This window comes from Amphibalanus amphitrite, unplaced genomic scaffold (assembly GCF_019059575.1).
Source record: "Amphibalanus amphitrite isolate SeventyFive unplaced genomic scaffold, NRLGWU_Aamphi_draft 000037F_arrow, whole genome shotgun sequence".
NCBI classification, from domain to species: Eukaryota; Metazoa; Arthropoda; class Thecostraca; order Balanomorpha; family Balanidae; genus Amphibalanus; species Amphibalanus amphitrite.
In genome coordinates this window covers 1,146,948-1,167,128 of record NW_024881533.1, presented here as the reverse complement: position 1 = coordinate 1,167,128, position 20,181 = coordinate 1,146,948, and the positions used below count along the sequence as shown (strand labels likewise).

Sequence of the window (20,181 nt, the reverse complement as noted above, 5' to 3'; positions counted from 1 at the left end):
CATGGATGGAGTGAAATACTCACCGAGTTTATTGCCCGCTTTCCGCTTCACTCGTAAACAGATTGTCCTTGAGCGTATACACTGAAACGAAAGATCATATCACAGTTAGTACTAATACATTATACCTATATAAGCTACAGGTTAAACAGTTTGGTTTGTTAGCCCTCGTCTGTGTTGGTGTTTTGCCAGCGTCTAACGTATGGGGGGGGGGGGGGCGTTGGACCCCTGCCGTTCGACCCCTGATCGAGTAAAGAGCTTCGCGAAAAAAAACGAGCGTGTTGCCCGTGACGAGAAGAAGCGCCGATGATACCCAGCCTTATGGTCCTAGGTCATTGTCATTGGTTGACCTTTCAGGTCAGGTCAATGACCCAAAAGTCGGGAAAATCAGGGCCTACCTCGTGGTGTGAGGTTGTTAGGCATGTTATGTCGAGTCGCTGATCACGAATTTTACATTATGTTTTAACGAAAAAAAAAAAACACTTCGGAGTCAATCGTATTTGTCATATATTTCATTATGTTTTAAGCATAGATGATGTCTAATTTCTATAGGTATGTATTACGGCCAGGACGGGTTTTGTCAGGTCAGACTGTCAGGTCAATTAGTAGGCGTTTTGCTGGCTATTCAAAGAAGATGTCAAGAGTGAACCACCACTAACAGCTTCGTAACATGTTAGGAATGCATTTAAACTACTTCGTCAATGTTGAAATGAGTATCTAATTCGAAATCAGCTCCAAAAACTACCATGAAAACATGTGAACTTGATAAAGTGAGACAAGGTCATCAAGAGTCAATGGCCTTGACCTGAACTTCACTTGACCTTGACACCCACCATAAGGCATGGGACCAACACCATTCACATGCATAGGCGGTGGGCACCGGGGCACCGTGTCCCCCTTTGATTTTTGCATTTTAACATTAGCCCTATGGGCGTTGCATGGAAAGAATCGGACCAAAAGTCGGCAGTGCCCCCCCCCCCTTAATTGAATATAAGGTGTTCCGCCCCTACTGATCGGATATTTGATTATCTTTGGACCACACGAATAGTGCGACCCTTAGACGGTTTTCCGCGATTACTTGAAAGCGTGTAAAACAGCCCGTGGGTAATCCCGACTACCAGAGCCCACGGGTCTTTTTCGCCCCCCCCCCTCCGTCTAAACTTCGTAAATAAAGAAGCTACAGAAACAAAAACGGTACATACCAAATGACAGTTACCAGCGATGCAAATCTTAAGCAGATAACATGCATGAAAACGCACCGTTTTTTAAAGATATCTGTGAAAGATTGCAAGGAGGGGTGTTCAAACACCCCGGCCCGACGGGGATTAGGCGGTAGCGGAGGAAGCATCCGTCCATTGGTCTGGCGACTGTTGATCCCTGATCTCGCGCCGGATGGCCGCGCCGGCCGGCTGTCCGTTTTCAGTCACGTAAGCGGCCGCCGCCGGAGGATGGGTGAAGCGGTGCCACCTCTCGGGCCCGTCACCATCGCCGGGGCGGCGTGTCAATATTGATGGCGTCCCAAACAGCGGCCGGCGGCTGGCGGCGGCCCTTCTCCGTCCGACAGCCGGCTACCAACGGTAAACACTCGTGCCGAACGGCCGGCGCCCGCCCCGTGAAAACAATTCAGCCTGCTCACCGTACTCTATTTGTAGGAAGAACACCTGCAGATAATGCCAACACAAACAAAATCAACAGACTGGCAGAGTCGCTGGCTGTATGCTTATCCAAAACAGAGACAGGCGGGGATTCTAAGGAAACTGTGAGATGTGCATGAGTGTTGAATGGCGTCAGTGAGCCAGGCAGCGACGAGTGACACGTCGAGCGAAAATGACCCTGGGGGCTGGGGTTTCGTTCACATTTTTGCTAGACGCACCAGCCTAACTATGCGCTTATTATTTCAAATATAACTTTTTTTTGATCCGGTAAACCGTTGCAGAGATAAAAAATACTTTATATTTCAATATTCCGGGAAACCTTAAAATTTGCATGACCCATATCTCATGACCCCTGTGACCTAGAGACTAGAAATTCACTGTGACGTAGTAGTGCCCATAGGTCAACTCGCATGCCAAATTTGAGCAAAATTGGAGAGGCCATGGTGAACATGCCTAGGTGATCTGTCATGGAATTGCCCCGCTACAAAAGAACACGATACAACAAAATGACACGATACAAAATACACCATATTTTGTATTTTGTATCGTGCCATTTTTTTGGTTTAACGAAGGCATGTAGCCGAAAGCTCACCCCATCAAATATAACTTTTGGCTTTGTTTTTACTTCTTCGAAGAAAAGATCAATGATTCTTCACGCATTTAGATACTCGCTATGTTCCTCGCTAAAGCACTTCACACCATCAATAGGTTCAGTTTATTTGTTGCATCAGCTCTAAGTTTCATATTCTGGCAAATGAAAGTAAAATGTCTAACAAAGGTTTTCACTCAGTTTCGCATCTCTATGTTGTTTCTAACCGGCCGAAAAATGGCTCCAAGGTAAGGGTGCCCGTCTTACCCCACTTTCCCCTATGTCACTGCCAGGTAGGTAGGCACAGTTTTAAATACACTTTACTTGTTATTTTTAACACAAAACACTTAAAACACTTGTTATTTTAAGAATATGTAAGATTTCACGTTTTGGACGTTTGGTTTTCAAAACATGCGTGCGTCCTGCTGGCCGACGGGAAGGGGAACGCGACCACCCCGATCCTCGCCGTTTCGCCCCTTTCTCTGATGTTATAGGCCAAAAGCCCAAAAGTGGGGATCGGGTTTTGGGCAATGAATAACTTGCCATAAATGTCGCAGCACCGCGGTTTTGGCACCATTGTGTTCGCCGTCGCCCAGGTGTGTCAAATAGAAGGTATACTATTTTTTGTCATTTCTGGGACAAACATACGAATATTCTACTTCTCCCATCGACTCAAAATGATAAGGTCACGCGACCTTGACCTAAACTCAGAAAACCCTCATAAAAAGGAGAAATTTAAATGTAGGGACCTGTCACTTTTATCCCTCTGTGAGAGATTCCCTGATAAAGAGGGTGCCACGAATTTGCAACATTTTTAGACTGTGCAGAGGCTCACTTTAGGAGTTATAGGTCAGTGACCTAACCTAAACATGCAATTGGTGTATCAAGACCCGGTGTCACTGAAGGGTTAGGCAACCAAACTTTCAGCTCCTAACGCGCTCTGAGCAATCTCGAGGAGCCCGTCAGGTGGTGGCACCAAACCAGGGGTACGGAGCCGGAGCCGGAGCTGTAGCCGGAGCCGGCATATTTTGCCCGGAGCCGGAGCCGGAGCCGTGAAAAATATAGCCCGGAGACGGAGCCGGAGCCGTCAACAAGGAGACTTCGGCTCCTCTTTTTTGAACAGGAAAAAAAATGATTGACCTGGTTTGGTTTGACAGTTCAAGGCAGTAAATCATGCGGTATTCAAAATTTGAAAATACCCTTGTTATGCAAATACAGAAGCAACATGCACCAATCCCATCGTCTTTTTTCTTCCACCCGTATTTAATTGCATAGGGGATGTACTGAGTATTGGAGCCGGAGCTGGAGCCGGAGCCGCCGGAGCCGGACCATTTTACTCGGAGCCATAGCCAGAGCCGGAGCCGCCATGGCATTTCACCCGGAACCGGAGCCGATTTTTTTCTCCGGTGCCGGATCCGGAGCCGGAGCCGTCTGAAATTTCCACGGCTCCACATCCCTGCAACAAACCTCTCCAGGGGCGCGGGAACTACTTTCAGACTGGGGGGGGGGGGGGGCACACCATGATAGAGATCAACCTAGGGTACCCCCAAATTTAGTTTTCTCGCCGGTTTTAGGCCACTTATTTTTCATCCCTTGGCTTTTTCAACAACAAAGAAAACATTTGCAAAAAAGTGCGGTATTCCGTCTTAAAGTTGTGGGGGCACCGCCCCCACGGCCCTAAAGTTAGGGGGGCAAGCTGCCCCCACTGCCCCCCGGCTCCCGCGCCCATGAACCTCTCCCCTCGGCAGACGAGGACTAAACAGCATCGTGACGGGCTTTCCTTCAAAAGAATCATCAATTGAATAGGTGGTTTTAAAATGTCTCAGAGATGTCATGGTATGAAGCTCGCTTATTTGTTTACCTGTTTCATAACCAGGATGGATGATCAGTGGGATGATGTGAGTCGGTTAAAATCTACTCGTAAAATTAAGAAAAATACACAAACGTTTAACACAAAACAATGGAATGGAACAGATGTGACACACAAACATATGGGCGACCTTTCCGTTTGTACATTCCCAGCGGCCGGCTGCTGGAGCACCCACCTGGTGTATGTGCGATATGACCTCGGTGTGCGTGGCGTTCTCCAGTGACCTGCCGTTGACCTCCAGGATCTCGTCGCCCACCTCCAGGTCAGCCTTGTCGGCCGGCGAGCCTGTCGAGAGGGACGAGATGCGTCACACGTCGGAATAGTGAGATCTGTGAGACCTACAGCCAGTGTTCGTGTTTCAGGTCTGAAACAGTCCCGATGGAAGGTGGTCTAGAAAAAAAAATCTTAAAAAACTACGAACATGCATTAAAGGGACCCTCCCACCTTCAAAAAAGTTAATGAATTGGCATGAAAGTGATGTCGCTCGGTTCAGAAAGAGCAAAAACGAATATCTACCAAATTTCATCGAAAAATATTCACCGGTTTTCAAGACATTAGACTTTTACTTTTGTTTACTTTTTGGGATCTCCGCTGTTCCTAGCGACTTTATTTGAAAGTGCGGCATTTGTTGCGCGCAAAGCAGCATATACCACCGCGTGCTACAAAACGTTTTAGTCAAACATTTAACGGACGTTCGAAAGCCTGATGACGTCATCAGATTCCCGTAATGGTTAAGAGATAGGGACCACGCTGGTCCCACCCTGCAAGTAAAGGGAAGAAATTTCTTGAACACCATAAAGCTGCGGGGGTTGCGACCAGGATAAATGGTGGTTTCTGAGCCTGGCCGCAAACTTGGCTATCTCAACTCAAAACTAATGTTAAGGTGGGAGGGTCCCTTTAAAGTGATATAAAAACTAAGTTTAAGTTTCAACACCGAAACTAGTAACCGACGGAATATAGTGATTGTCAGCTTAGGCATAATGTCATGGAGCTTCTGCCTAAGGTGGCAGTCGGAACTCCTGGACACTGAACACAGTGCTGATGCCCAGAGTGACACACTCAGTCCTGTCGTGGTTTGCACATTTGAACTGCGCCCGTGCTCGCCCCGGCCGCCGCGGCGGCTGATGCCCAGACGTACTGACGCGCCGGGATCAATAGCCCCAGCTCAGGGTCGGGGCGTCTGTCGGCGGCCGACTCTGATATGACCGAGACGCCCCACCGGTGCCGTGCAGCCGCTCCTATCAGCTCCGCCGGCCACCTCCAGGGGCCGGCTCATACCGCGGCCCTCAAATCAGCGGCCGAGAGATACAGGGGGGCCACTGGATGGCCACGACTCTCAGATCCATGGGGCCAGCAGTCGCAGAGGCTGGATCGTCAAGGGCGCGCCCTCCTGACGGACTCGACCACAATGTCCGATACAATTGGATCCACTGTTCAACTCAACATCTCAACCTTTCGGTTGGTCAAGAAATGGCCAGCTTTCCGACCCTCCCTAACGTAACAACAACAATAGGCATGAGCTACTACTCCCCCATGTATACCCCCAAGTGCATGCGGCCTGTTCTGCCAGCATGGTAATGCATCTCCGAAGGGTTCATTACATGGGCAGTTTTAGCGTAGTCCGCAATATACCTGCTTCGAAACGATGCTTTTGGTTCGTACACCATACGATGGAAAGTTTCACGACATCGTAAAACCTCGTCCTCAATAGCGAATAACCGAGGGAGGCTCGTGAAAAAGCCCACAACTCACAAGCAATATCGCTAGAGAAGGGACGATACAGCATGTAGCTAATGTGTATACTGTCTAATGAATACAGGGTGTCCACGTCAAAAGTGTACCCAGACTTTTCTCCGTATTTTATCTTAAAAACATCACACTCACAAACAATTGCCCTCGTTTGAGAGTCTAGGCAATGGCAAAACATTTGCTATGCTTTTCAACTGTGCTCGGCACTCTGCTGACCAGAGCGTGCCGTCTAGAGCAACTGCTCTATATGAGCCCCTTTGCTTCGGGCCACCGCCGGCAGACGGACCGTGGCATGTGAAATCCCACAATGCCCCGTGCACTGGGGATCCCATCGCCTAGAAAAAGTTCAGACCATGCCTCTGCACAGCAAGAAAGTATCGGTTTGGGTGGCAATGAGGCATGGAGGGGGCATTATCGGCCCCTTCTTTTTCGAAGACGACAGGGGAGCGACAAACACAACACCGTAACGCTAGAACGTTACGTCTCGGCGGCACTGGAACCATTCTGGCGAGAGCTGAAGCGGAGACGCGGGATCCGTCGCCATCAAGAATGAATTCAACAGGACGGGGCGCCGCCTCACACCGCCAAACGGTCGCTGGAATTCCTGGAGGAGCACTTTCCTGACCACCACGTCAGCTTGAAAAGCGCGGTGGAATGGGCTCCCCACTCGTCCGACCTCAGCCCTATATAGACTTCTTCTTGCGGGGCTTTCTCAAGGACTGTGTGTACGCCGGCAATCCAGGGTCGACCCAGGAGCTGAAAGACGCCATCAGAGACGAGATCCGTCGCCTTCCTTCCCACATGGTTGACCAGGCGATCACCCACCTCCAGACGGTCCGTCTGCCGGCGGTGGCCCGACGCAAAGGGGCTCATATAGAGCAGTTGCTCTAGACGGCACGCGCTGGTCAGCAGAGTGTCGAGCACAGTTGAAAAGCATAGCAAATGTTTTGCCATTGCCTTGGCTCTCAAATAAGGGCAATTGTTCATGAGTGTGATGTTTTTAAGATAGAATATGGAGAAAAGTCTGGGTACACTTTTGACGTGGACACCCGGTATGCTGTCACTGTCAGCAAGTCCACCTACAAATGCTGATGGAAAGTCGGGCAGTAATTGCATGTGCGTTGCGTTTGAGACCTTCCTTTAGTCATAGCAGACAGGCAATCGGTGGGAATAGAGCGTTGGTGCACGTATGGGTAGCTCATGTTGCTGTGATATTTAACCAGAACTCACATCATGCGTAGGATTGGTGTAAAAAAAAAAAACACGAGACGTTGAGCGAATAAGCCATAAACCTCTGCGCAACTTGACTGGGCACACGAATCTGAACATGATCAGTGATCACCATGGTCCTTCATGTAAATGCTAATTAACAACGGCAGAATCAAAGCAACATAAAACATCCATGTCTTGAGCGTTCCATAGCCTCATTCGTTGAACTCGGCAGGAACCATTCACCAGACCGATCGGGGTTACTTTACGGCCCGATGGGGTGGGTTGGAGGGGGGGGGGGGGTTGAAAGACTAGTGCGTGTGCGCGGGGTGTGAGGATGATTTTAAAATAGCATGATGGTATCTCAAGAATGGGTGGACCGATTAAGCTCAGATTTCGCACACAGCTACGTAAAGCACATTGACATTTATATAAAGGCCCTGTTTTCCCGTCATTAAAACAATAAACCAACTGCTGAAGCGAACACGTGAGGGATGCAACCTCCAACCAGTTCGTTCCTAACCAGCATTTTTATCAGTGCGTATCAATCAGGGATGCAGTAAGGTACATATGCACTCGTTCTGCAGTGACGTAATTTAAGCCATGTGTAGGTTTACATTTACAGTCACACCAGTTTTGCGCTGCACTTTACCTGTGTCCTGTATGGTATTGACCAGTATAGGTACTGAAAATTGGTTTAGTAAGCAACCATTCAAGAGTCATTTTGCTTCTTTATAACACAGTCATTCCTAAACGTCACGATAAAACATGACTGGAATGATTCACTTCATGGGTCTGAGAGCAGACAATGAACACCGACAGCACGGCCGTATTGGCTGTGGCGACCAGATAGTGCAGCCAATTTCCGGCGCACATATTTTTGTTGTAAGGAGGTAAACCAAAGCGATCCACATATATACGAGTATGTTTGCACCTTACAGCATGCTATAATTTGATTTAAAAACAATGCGATTGGCATGAAAAGGTCTGGTCGGCATGGGGAAGCTTCCCAGATTTCTTGAAGTTCATTTAGTTCGACTGCTGGACCTGAGAGACCATGTGAAGTCGAGCTCCGCCAGTCGAAACTATAGCATCTAACATGTCTGCAGTGACAAGACGTCCCACCCAATCCTACTGGACCTGTCAACTCTGGGGGACGGCCAGGCATGAATTGGTAGGGGGGGGGGGGGGGTCCGGTCTAAATGTCGGTGGAGCAGCGCTGGCAGGTCGTGTAACAGGTCAGCTTTCCAGTGCCCTGGGCCTGACCTAGCTCAAGTGGACCGCGTGTAGTGCGTCGCCAGACTCATCACACGACTCTCTATTCATAGGAAGCTCTAGGACCACCGAGAGGGGCTGCTGTCTCTCAGCACCGGCATTGAGTTCTCCTGTGTGAGCGGGAGTAGTGCTTCTAATTAATTAATCACTGGTCGTCCACTCACAAGGTGGCTACAGACTGAGCCGAACTCTCGTGATTGAGTCACCACATGTGTTGAAGGAAGGTAATATGCTTATACGGAATACTAAGGCCTCATTATATCCCCGTTCAGCATATTCAGTTTTACCATCGTCCGGTGTCGCCCCGTCTCGGTCAGCCGCTGACCCGCTGGCTACCCCCACCCCCGTCCCCCACCCGCGCCGCTGACCCGCTGGCTCCCCCGCGCCGCAGCGTCCGGCGCCGCTCCCCTGCGCCGGTATCGTCGCCGCTGCAATCCCAGCACACGGAGCCCGCTAAGCCGTTAGGCCAACTGCACTATCCCGTGGCCGGTCACGGCGACTGATATCGATTTGGACGCCGGGGGGCAGCGGCGCCACCTGGCCAGCCTGCTGGGGGAGCCGCCGGCGGCGCAGCGGCCAATGGACACGGGTCAACACAAAGGTCAGAACGGACTGCCTCAGGAAGCCGGGGCCAGGAAATGAGGTACGCTCTGTAGGTGAAGGTCTCTACAGTTACACAGTTGGCAGTATAAACGCCGAAGGCTCACAGCGCGGAAACAGCATCTAACAACTTAACAAGCAAAATCAACAAATGTATCGACAGAATACTCAGTACTCAGTTTTACCATGAACAACCGACTGCGATCCGTTGAAAGAGCAAACGATATGCTTTGAATTTGTTATTCATGTAAAACTGTAATGAAACTTGTATAGCCGGGCTAATGAGTGGTGGAAGAGGGCTATAGGAGAGCTGCAGCTAATAGCTATAACCACCAGCAGCCGCCGGACACACTTGGTCTTCACCAATCGGGGCAGCTGACGACCAGTTCATACACATGAATACACGACGCATCGCATAAATACGGATAGGATCTGTGCAACGCCATTCATTGACCATGTCCCAGCACGGGACACATCACTGTCATCGCAGGCTCAGCGCCAAACAGCTAACGTTCCCAGGTATCAGGTAGTGCGACAATAGTTCCCAGTCCTCAACGAAGGCAAATCAAGTCAAATGATTTGCTCAATACCAATCTGTCTTGCCCCTTTCTCAAGTCAACTCATTTCAAATGATGGAGCGAGTGCTGCGTGCGTCCCGTTTATTGCGTTTCGGCTGATCCGTGTGACACAGAGGCGGGCGCGGCTGACTGGAACGGAACACAGAGGCGGGCGCGGCTGACTGGAACGGAACACAGAGGCGGGCGCGGCTGACTGGAACGGAACACAGAGGCGGGCGCGGCTGACTGGAACGGAACACAGAGGCGGGCGCGGCTGACTGGAACGGAACACAGAGGCGGGCGCGGCTGACTGGAACGGAACACAGAGGCGGGCGCGGCTGACTGGAACGGAACACATTCAATGACAGCGCGGCCAGCCTCGCTCGAGCTGGGTGTATCCGCTGGGGGCGGGGGACGGGGGGGGGGGGGGACGGGGGGGGGGGGGAGCGCGGCCGTGGTGTGTGTGTCAGCCAGCGCGCGGTGACCCGGTCATCCATCTGTATGCCGGACGGGGAGAGCGGAAGGAGCGCGGAGCTGGCGGCGCGCCAGGCCGCCCTCCATGGACCCTCCCCGTCTCATCCCGCCGGGATCACCGACACAACGCCCCCCGCGGCACAACATTGACCATTGACCAGCTGATTCATGATTGTGCAGTATGCACTGTGCAGTGTGCAGTAGAGCATTGAACATTATAGATGGCCCATGTTTTGTTGGAAACAACAATGGATGACTCAATTCGCTATGATCCGAGGAATGCGTCTGCTATTCTCAAGGATAAATATAAAGCTGGGACTTCAACTGAGACTGGGTGCTTCAGAGCTCTTTACGATTCTCCCGACCGCAGCCTCGCCAAGACGGACAGGGAGGACCATCCGTCCCCCAGCCAGCTTCCCGGCCAGTTCCCAAGTTAACGGTCCGTCTCGGTGATCGTTATGTATGCCGTGTGGACCGGCCGGCCCTATGTAGACTGTCCCACTGACCAGCATGAATGATGGCCCGTCAACTGCGAGCGGCCCTAACTTTGGCCAGCCGCTGCCCGTGACCGATCGGGTTATTCGACATGTCCCGGGAAGCCGGGCCACCAATGCCTCAAAACGCCGGCGGTCCGTCGGCCGGTCATGTGGAGTCACTCACTCACTCCACTCGTCACTCAGTCACCAGTCCTCACTTCAGTCAGTCAGTCAGTCAGTCAGTCAGTCACTCACTCACTCACTCACTCACTCACTCACTCACTCACTCACTCACTCACTCACTCGCCACTCCCTCCCTCACTCACCTTCCCATTACCACACCTCATTCACGCCACAGTTATAATCAATATCTATTAATTGTGTGATACGGAACGGAAGACATTGACACTGATTGAACCATTACTGACCAGACAAAATTGCGTTGCTGATACGCGACACACAGATCAGCATTAACGCAATAAGACCGGTAGGTATATTACCGGTGTCCCTGATATTCAGTCTCGACACCGCTGTGCTGGCACAAGGCGGGCGTGCAGGGTCTAGCGTCCGGGGTGCAGAGTTGACCTCACTAGTCCTTTGTAACATGTGACTCTTTGTCCGGATGATCACACACAAAAGTTATTTACACCTCAGTGATAAGCTTTTTCTGATGTGTAGAAATTAACATTTGAGACTTGACAGCATGTTTGAGTTATATTTGACTTGCATCTTTGAGTTAATCCACGCCCCACTGGGATATGTATGTATTGTAAAGCGCCCTACTGGGGGGGGGGGGGGGGGGGGAGGGGGGTGCTCTTCATAGCCCCTCCCTCTCCTTGGTACTCCGAAACTACTGGGCTGATTGTCAAAATTCAAGCGGCGTCTGATAGCTCCGAAAAATTGTCGAACAAACCTAATTTCATTGAGCTCGAGGTCACCGTTGACGTCACACGTCAGGTCGAAGTAAAATTTATCAACATTTGAGTTGTTCACAATTTGGTCTCTTGCCGCCAGCTAACAAGTCAGATCAGGCTCTTTTTTTAAACACCCTTGAATAGATGCTTTAGATACACTGAGGGCAAACTTATACTTTGATTTTCTATGTCAAAACCAGGTCATCCTAGGTCACGGAAATATTATATCATGCATCGATCACGTGACACTGTTCTGGACGCCAAACACACTACCCTATGCTCCCTCCATGTTTAGTTACAGGTATAAGGTACCTATCAGCAGCCAGTCGCCCGACTGATCCACGCGTGCAAAGCACGTACCGGCCAGGCGACCGACCGACCGATTGGCGCGTGCAAAGACGATCGGCTGGTCGACCGATCGGCCGGCGGTCTTGATGGCCCCATGCATGTGTAATGTGTCTGCGGCACTGGACATGGCCCCAAGCGACGGTACCGACGTCGGACAGACTCCGGGCACCGACAACTGGAGGGTGGGGCCGGGGTGGGGCGCACGACACACCCACGCATCGGGCCCAGCAGGCCGTGTGTGGGTGTGTGCGGTATGGGTAGGTACTGAGCAGGCGTCCGGTGACAATTAGTGCCAAAGGAACCCAGAACTATAGCGTATAGAGGGAGAAACAATGGAACATGAACGTTTTTTGCGCTACCAATTCAACCACAAGCAGTTTAGCTGCTGGAAAGCTGTCATATAAATTCATCAAGACCGAACATTTCTATCTTGCTATGTGGGTATTGCTTCCATTGCTATGGTAGTTATCTACATGATTGATTAGAATTAACCCTCGCACGACCAGGCCATTTCTCATAACACGAACGACCAGGGGGGGGGGGTTGTTACGACCCCCCCCCTGGCGTTTCGAAACGGAAGGTCGTAGAGCTTAGCGGAAAAAACCAACGGATTGCTCTCAACGAGATCTCGCGATTGGTGGTATATTTTTTGGTCCTAGGTCAACATTTGACCTACTTATGACCGGTCAAAGGTCAAATTTTCCGAAAAAATCAAACTTTTTCAACTTTCCGCGGCGATTGCGGCAAAACGGTGGGAGATATCGACTTGAAACCTTCACTATCGTGTTCCTTGATCAATTCTCTATCGTTTGGTATGTATTTCGTTTCCCTAGCTATAAAAATGGCGCGTTGGGAGCGCCGGAAGTCGGCAAGGTCACAGTCGGCGGCAGAAATTCGAAAAATCAAAATTTAAATTTTTGAAATCTGATTGTATTTTTGGATTTGGGAGGTCCATTTGCTCCCTATAGAAGCTAATATTGCTGCATATTCCCATTGAGGTGACAAGAATTAGCAAAATAGTGGTTCGGGCGCTTTTCAAAAATAGTACCGGACGCTGTTCCTCTTGTGACGTCATAGCTCCGTGACCTGACCTGACCCGGTCAATTTTCTTGCACCACACGATAGCCAATGCTTGCCGCAACATGCATGGGAAGTTTCATCATGATCCATCAAACAATGTGGGTATCACCGGCAGAAAACCTAGGGATTCGGCGCACACGTTTGGTAACTGTCGGCCGGAGGCTGTACCTCTTATGACGTCATAACTCCGTGACCTGACATGACCCGATCAATTTTTTTCGGCAAAAGATGCGCAAAGGTTGCCCCAGAGGGTATTGAAAATTTCAGCCCGCTACGACAAGCCGTTTAGCGTGCACTTCGAAAAAACCTCAGGGGGGGGGGTGATACAACCAGGGGCGGATCCAGGAAAACTCCAAGGGGAGGGTCATGAATCGAAGTGGTGCCCCTACCTATACCCAAAATTAAAAACTCAACGGATTTCGTCCACTTCATTTTGGTGGTGCCCCGATTTTCAGTTTTTTATTTTTATTTTTTATTTTTAGTCAGTATTTTACCTCTTAGCCACAACCACATTTACCAATTGTAAGCAAGTATATATGAATGTGCTATGTGTATATATGTTGTGGACGCTGAGTAATGAGTACTTACCAGGAACGTTATCAGGTAAGCAAATCGTTGTCAGTCCGACGAACTTGACCCTGGCGTCTAAAGGGTCTGTCCTTGACACTTCAGGCTTGTCAGGGGCACCAAAGTCCTTCCAGGGACACCACAAACCTGTCAGGGGCACCTACGGCCTTGTAGGGGCGCCACAGACCCGCCAGGGGCACCACAGGCCTGCCAGGAAGCAGGGGCACCACAGGTCTAGCAAGTATACACGACAGGCCTGTCAGGGGCACAACGGGCCTGTTGGGCCCATGAGCACCCCTAGGGGCAGGGGCACCACAGTCCTTCCAGGGGCACCGCAGGCCTGTGAGGGGCACCAGCGGCCTAGCAGGGGCACCAGTCAACACAGGCCTGCCAGGGGCACCACAGACCTGCCAGGGGCACCAGAGGCCTGCCAGGAGCACCACCGACCTCGCAGGGGTAACTTGGGCCTGTCAGGGCCCAGGGGCACCACGGGCCTGTCTAGAGGCACTTCAGGCTTTTCAGGGGCACCATAGTCCTCTCAGGGCGCAGGGGTAGCAGGGGCACCAGAGGCCTGCCAGGGGCACTACAGGCCTAGCAAGGGCACCACTGGTCTATCAGGGGCACCACGAGCCTGTCATAGCCAGGCATCTCAGGCTTGTCAAGGCCCAGGGGCACCACAGGTCTGTGAGGGGCACCAGCGACCTAGCAGGGACACCAGTCAACACAGGTCTGCCAGGGGCGCCACAGACCTGCCAGGGGCACCACAGACCTGCCAGGGGCACCAGAGGCCTGCCAGGGGCACCACCGGCCTCGCAGGGGCACCTTGGGCCTGTCAGGGGCACGACGGGCCTGCCGAGGGGCACTTCAGACTTTTCAGGGGCACCAGTCCTCTCCGGGCGCAGGGGCACCAGAGGTCTGCCAGGGGCACCAGCGGCCTAGCAAGGGCACCAGAGGCCTGCCAGGGGCACCAGCGGCCTAGCAAGGGCACCAGAGGCCTGCCAGGGGCACCACAGGCCTAACAAGGGCACCACGGGCCTGTCAGGGGCACCTCAGGCTTGTCAGGGCCCAGGGACACCACAGTCCTTCCAAGGGCACCGCAAGCCTGTCAGGGGCACCAGAGGCCTGCCAGGGGCACCACAGGCCTAGCAAGGGCACCTCTGGCCTGTCAGGGGCACCTCAGGCTTGTCAGGGCCCAGGGGCACCACAGTCCTTCCAGGGGCATTACAAGCCTGTCAGGGGCACCAGAGGCCTAGCAAGGGCACCACAGGCCTGCCATGGACACCACAGGCCTGCCAGGGGCACCACCGGCCTTGCAGGGGCGCCTCAGGCCTGTCAGGGGCACCACGTGCCTGCCGGGGACACTTCAGGCTTGTCAGGGGCGTTACAGTCCTGTCAGGGCCCAGGGGCACCAGGCCCGTGGTGTCCCTGTTAGGCCTGTGGTGCCCCTGGCGGTCCTGTGGTGCCCCTGTCAGGACTGTGATACCCCTGATAGGCCGGTGGTGCCCCTGGAAGGTCTTTGGGCCCCCGGGCCTCAAGGGGGGGGGCCATGACCCATGTGACCCCCCCTTGGATCCGCCCCTGGATACAACCCCCCCCCCCTAGGCGTTCTAGGGTTAATACACAACAACAAGCAACACATCGATGCCTGCAAACTGGTAAACCATCGTTAGACGGATAGCGCTGTCGCCCGTGTCCGCTGCGGACATCTGATGTCGCGTGGATGCTCCAACTAGTTGTGTGCAGACAGTGACATGTTAAACAGCCGAACAGATCTGACGCGATGCGTCCGACGGTCCAATTTCCCCTTCTGGCGTCTGTCAGTCACTCAGTACACCGCTTTTCCTGCACCGTAATCGCCAATCAAGAGCATTTGGAGCGCGAGAAATGACGGAGCTGTGACACAAAGGCCCGGCTCACAGAAGTTTGACAAAAAATCATGGCTACCTGCCTGGCATGGCACGTACCTGGCTGCTGGTAACGCGCAAGGGCTCAAACCTGTAATATTACCATATAACCAATAAGTGGATACCTCCCCCTTTGATCGGCCAACAACAGGCTCGCGACAAATAATTGACGACATATTGTGCAGCTCGTCTTTGCCGTTATGTCCACGACCTGAGAGCCGCACCATTAGGTATAGCGCCCCTGCCTGAAATACGTGATATGAAGCAATGCGGTGAAACTTCCAAAGAAGAACCAATTTTATGCTTGTTAGATACTGGATTGCACGTAGATTCCATGACTGAGGACATGGCGAGCTTACTCAACCAAACACCGAGTAAAACAATAATTAAAAAATATACTACCTTCACAACACATAGGTATCGAGTTAAAAGGGCATTTGTCATCGATTGCAGCCATGAGCTCGTATCATCATAATTCATATAGGTATCTTACCTATACCATGGGTCACGACAAGCATGGCGCATCTCCATGTTTATCGATTCTACCTCAGTGATTCTCCTTACTTCTTCTCTTCTCTTTGACTAACAATTCCAGAGAAAACGAGAAATTGGGGAAAAAAAACTTACATGTAAAACTGCGCCTGCAACTTATAACCACCAGACACCATGCATAATTGGTGCGACCTTGATGAGCATCATTTTAACTGCAAAAAAGACAGACAGAATTAAAAATAAAATGCTGCCAATCGAAACACGTGCATATTCCTTTATGAGTGCAACGCTCGTTACTCATCAGGTTCCGCTCATGAATGCCAAAATGTATTTTATATAACGCAACTTTTCTCTGATTGACAATATTGTTCACGGTTCGTTACCGTCCATCCTCATATGATAATCAAGACGGGTGAATCAATTTGAACGTGGAAAACTCAGCGGCACGCGTGTTACGTTGCCGAGTGGCGTGTCGGGCTGGGCGGGCGTCACGCCCGTCGGCCGCGTCGGTCGCCGGGCGGAACGTGCGCTGACTGACAACGGGCCGTGCCGAACCGCGCCGCACCGCGCCTGCAGTCAGCACGGCCCGGGCGGCAGCCGCAACAGTCGGCCGGGCACACCCGAGCACCCGCCGGCCAGTCACAGCCAGATCGAACGGACGCAGACGACAGGGGTGCCGGGTCACGCGCCAGGTGCAATTAATTCAGCAAACATGGACTGAACTGTCCGCACACAGTGAGCGTCATACTGATATCGGTAATTGGAACCGCGCGCTGAATAACTCACTCATTGTATACCTCTTCATAAAAATCCTGTAAATGGACAGGAAAATTGTGGCGTGAAACATGTAGTAAAGGTATTGTTAGCCAGACAACAGAGAACACAGACATTACGGACTATGGCCAGGGCGGCGCTCAGTTTTGCCTTGGTCAGAGAAAATGTTCCGCTATTCGATCTGTTGCTTAATCTTTTCTCCTCCCCTCTCAGTATATCTGTGGATTTGGCGGCAGCAGCTATACGTGTAGCTCAGTCAGGACCGGGGTGCGTAACATCCGTTCAGCAATGTCAGGAAGTCGAAATACATACACGGGTCATACCTATAACTTAGGCTTGCACGAGCCAGCCACTGCCTGCCAATAGACTTACCATACAGTTTGATCTTCTTATCTTTGGTCTCCACGAGTATGATGACGTATCCGCCCAGATCCACCATGGTGAGGCGCTCAGCGGAGGAGCATGTCACCACCAGCTCGAGGGCACCACTCGGTCACCAGCGAGGGCACCACTCTGTCACCGACGGCCGATCATCGCCGGCACCAGCGGCGACACCATTCGCATCACCAGCACCAGGGCGACAGCGGCTGAGCCGCCCAGCAGCCATCCATCGAGAGAGCGGGGCTCGCTGCAGCGACCGAGCGCGCGGCCCGCGTGTTTCGTGTCACTGATTAGCAACTGCAGGTCACTGCCGGTGTCCCGTGTCACCGATAGGTAGCTGTAGTGAGTCACTACAGGTCGCACGTGTCACCGACAGGCGCTGTAGTATCCAGAGGCGTCACTGTAGGTCCCACGTGTCGCCGACAGGTCGCTGTAGCATCCGAGGGACAGACTGGCCTCACCACTCTCAGCAGGCGCCAAACGCAACTGGCGTCCTGAGGGCTAAGATCCACTTCCTCTCCGCCTGGCACTCCGGTGCAGAAGATCACAGCTGCTCACCCAAACTCACGGCGTCTCAGAGCTGCTCACACTAACTCACAGCGGCTCAGGACGACTGTCGGCGACTCGCGGCGGCGCGCGCGTCACGTCTGGGCGCCCGTGGAGGCCGTCGGCGGACTCGGCGGACGGCAGAGACGGTCACGGCCGGCCGCAGACACCTCTGGCGCATCGACCGGACCGCTGACGGCCGATTGCACAGGAAAGCACCGCTCTGGGCACCAGTCGGGCCCGCCGACCGGCCGCGGCGTGCGAGCAGCGTCGACCGGTGAGCACCGCGCGCCGACTGGTGGGGCCGCGCACAGCGCCGGCCGCCGGGCACGCCGCCCCGGCCCCGGCCCCCGCCGCGCCGCCACCGGCAGCGGCCGCCCTCCGGAGGGGGCACAGGTGCGCGGTGGCGCCGGCTCCAGCCGCCGGGGACGGGACAGCGGTGATCGAGCCGCCGCAAACAGCCGCCGCGCCGCGCGGGGGAGGGACAGGACGCCGGGGCGCCGGTCGGTCGGTCCGCTACCGGCGTGCACACAGCCGCCGCGCCACCCCGGCGGTACACACTGCCACAGGAAGTCCGGGCCGCGGCGCCGATCGCTGCGCCCCTGGCTGCGGACCGCGGGGCCGTCGGGCCGGAGAGTCGGCCGCTCGCACTGACCGAGCCGACGCGGCCGACGCGGCCGACGCGGCCGACGCCGACGACCAGCGGCCGGAAGCGCAGCGCCAGCAATCAATACGGCCGGGGCTGGCGGCGACGGCGGCCGACTCCGGCAGCCGCCGCGCGCCGCGCTGGCCACGATCTGTTGCGCTGACCCGACCCGACCTGACCCGGCCCGGCGCCGCGGAGGTCAGTCGGATCCGAGCTCCGTCCGCGCCTGCCGACATCCGTCTCCAGCCGCGTTTGAGGGCCGCCCGGGTCGATGCTGCCGTTGCTATGGCGACGGCAGCGTCTGGGCTCCTCTGGCGGAGCGTCGAGCCGCTCGGGCGGCCCCAAGGGCCCTCGGCACGTGGTCAAGTGTTGGTGACATTAGAACTGTGACGGCCGAGTGCTGATCACGCATTCCGCCCTCCCCTCTACCCCTCCCCCGCCGCCCTTCCCTCCGTCCCCCTCTTACAGGGTCTTTCATAATGAATGTTACTTTTGAACATTTAATTAGGAGCTCTTAATTTATCAATTGCGCGCGAATTTTATTTGTGTATTGTTGCAAATTGAATAGGGTTTTAGCCCAAAAAATAAAAAATACACAACGCAAATTTTCCTTCACGCAAAAGCAGAGTATGTCGACAACACCAAAACGCATTACGGTATAGGTCGACGGACAAGTCTTCATCCATTGGCTTTCCCCTGTGTCAACACTGAATGGGGTGGTTTACCTTTAGGCTGCTCAAGGAATGCTTCTGGCCTCAGGTCAGGCCCGCACAGGGTCCGAAGAGACGGCCTGTGGTTCCAGCAGTATGGTGCCACAGTGCACACCACGGCAGCTGTGCGCCAGAAGCTGATCGAAAATTTCGAAGAGCGCGTTATCAGCCGCCTCACCGAGCGACTAAGGCCACCACGGAGCCCTGAACTCTCCCCGCTGTACTACTGGTTTTGGGGGGTCGCATTGGCAGATCTGAGACAAAACCCTCCTGCAACCATCCACTGCGAACCACAGTGGAGAGGTTTGCTGGAAGCCTGGACCCAGACGTTGTGAGGCGCGGGGTGCGACACCTTCGTCAGAGGGTCGAAACGTGTGCCTTAAGAAAAGGCGATACAGTGGAAAATCCCCGAGGAGCATTAAAATGAAAGTTATGTGTGCAAAAACGCTAATGTGTTTCTGTTTCATGTGATGGTACATATGACATGAGGAACATATATGTCCTGAGAAATAGCTCCTTTAAAAAGTAACATTCATTATGAAAGACCCTGTAGATGGCCAAGTGCAGCGGCCGCCACTTCCTGAGAGCTCAGGAGCACCCGGTGACCTGTGCGCAGAGTCATATTACGGCTCGACATGTCACTTGATCACACCCTCAACTCTAGCGATATACTAAATGACACGCGCAATGCGTAAGTGTGACTGACACCGAGCAGAGAAAATTCGCCTAAATAAAATGCAACATAGTTTTGAATATATATTAATTAACATATCACTACACTGTAAATGTTAAATGCCATACTTTTAGTGCCTAACTGCCTTTGTATGTTTACCTGCCTTTGTGGTCAGATCCATCGAACAAGCAAATGCATCAGAAGCACAACCTTCTTTTCACATTTTGTGGGCCTTGCGCCTTCCAATTGGGGTTTAGGCATGCCAAGCCGCTACTAATTAGAAAAAGCAGATGCATCGACCGGCGATAGTTCTGATCAAGATGATGATGATGATGAATTGTTTTTTTTGGGCGCATATAAATAGGCGCATAAAAATAGTTCTTCAACCCGCGCACCGACGGGGGGGGGCGGATATCCGCCCCCCCCCCCCCTGAGGTTTTTCGCGAATAGCGGGAAAACCGCGGCGCGTAGCGCCGCGAAATTTGGCACGACTATTCCCTCATCAATTTTACACATGGTATGCAAATTTGAACCTCCTACCTTTTAAGGTCAGGTCACCAGGTCACTTTGAATGACCCAACCTCAAGTCACTTTTTTGCAACTTTGTCACCGCATGCCAGAGCTACAGTAGATGTCGGAGGCCTTTGAAAGTCGCAGGATGTTATAAGGTCATTAGTAGCTACAATTTGTATATC

General features: G+C 52.9%; 1 protein-coding gene across 3 annotated transcripts in view; it reads right to left on the bottom strand.

Moving 5' to 3' along the window:
* The window catches only part of LOC122372769 (protein PALS1-like), a 107,807-nt gene that overhangs the window by 66,753 nt on the left and 20,873 nt on the right, over nt 1-20,181 (bottom strand). For 2 of the 3 annotated variants that reach the window (XM_043350330.1, XM_043350338.1), the window contains exons 3-4: nt 4,287-4,396; nt 24-81 (exon numbers count right to left, since the gene is read on the bottom strand). In XM_043350330.1, the coding sequence (XP_043206265.1) occupies nt 24-81; nt 4,287-4,396 (168 nt within the window). Of the gene's footprint in view, nt 1-23; nt 82-4,286; nt 4,397-16,902; nt 17,133-20,181 lie in introns of those variants that run through there. The other variant, XM_043350346.1, reaches the window with a different exon arrangement.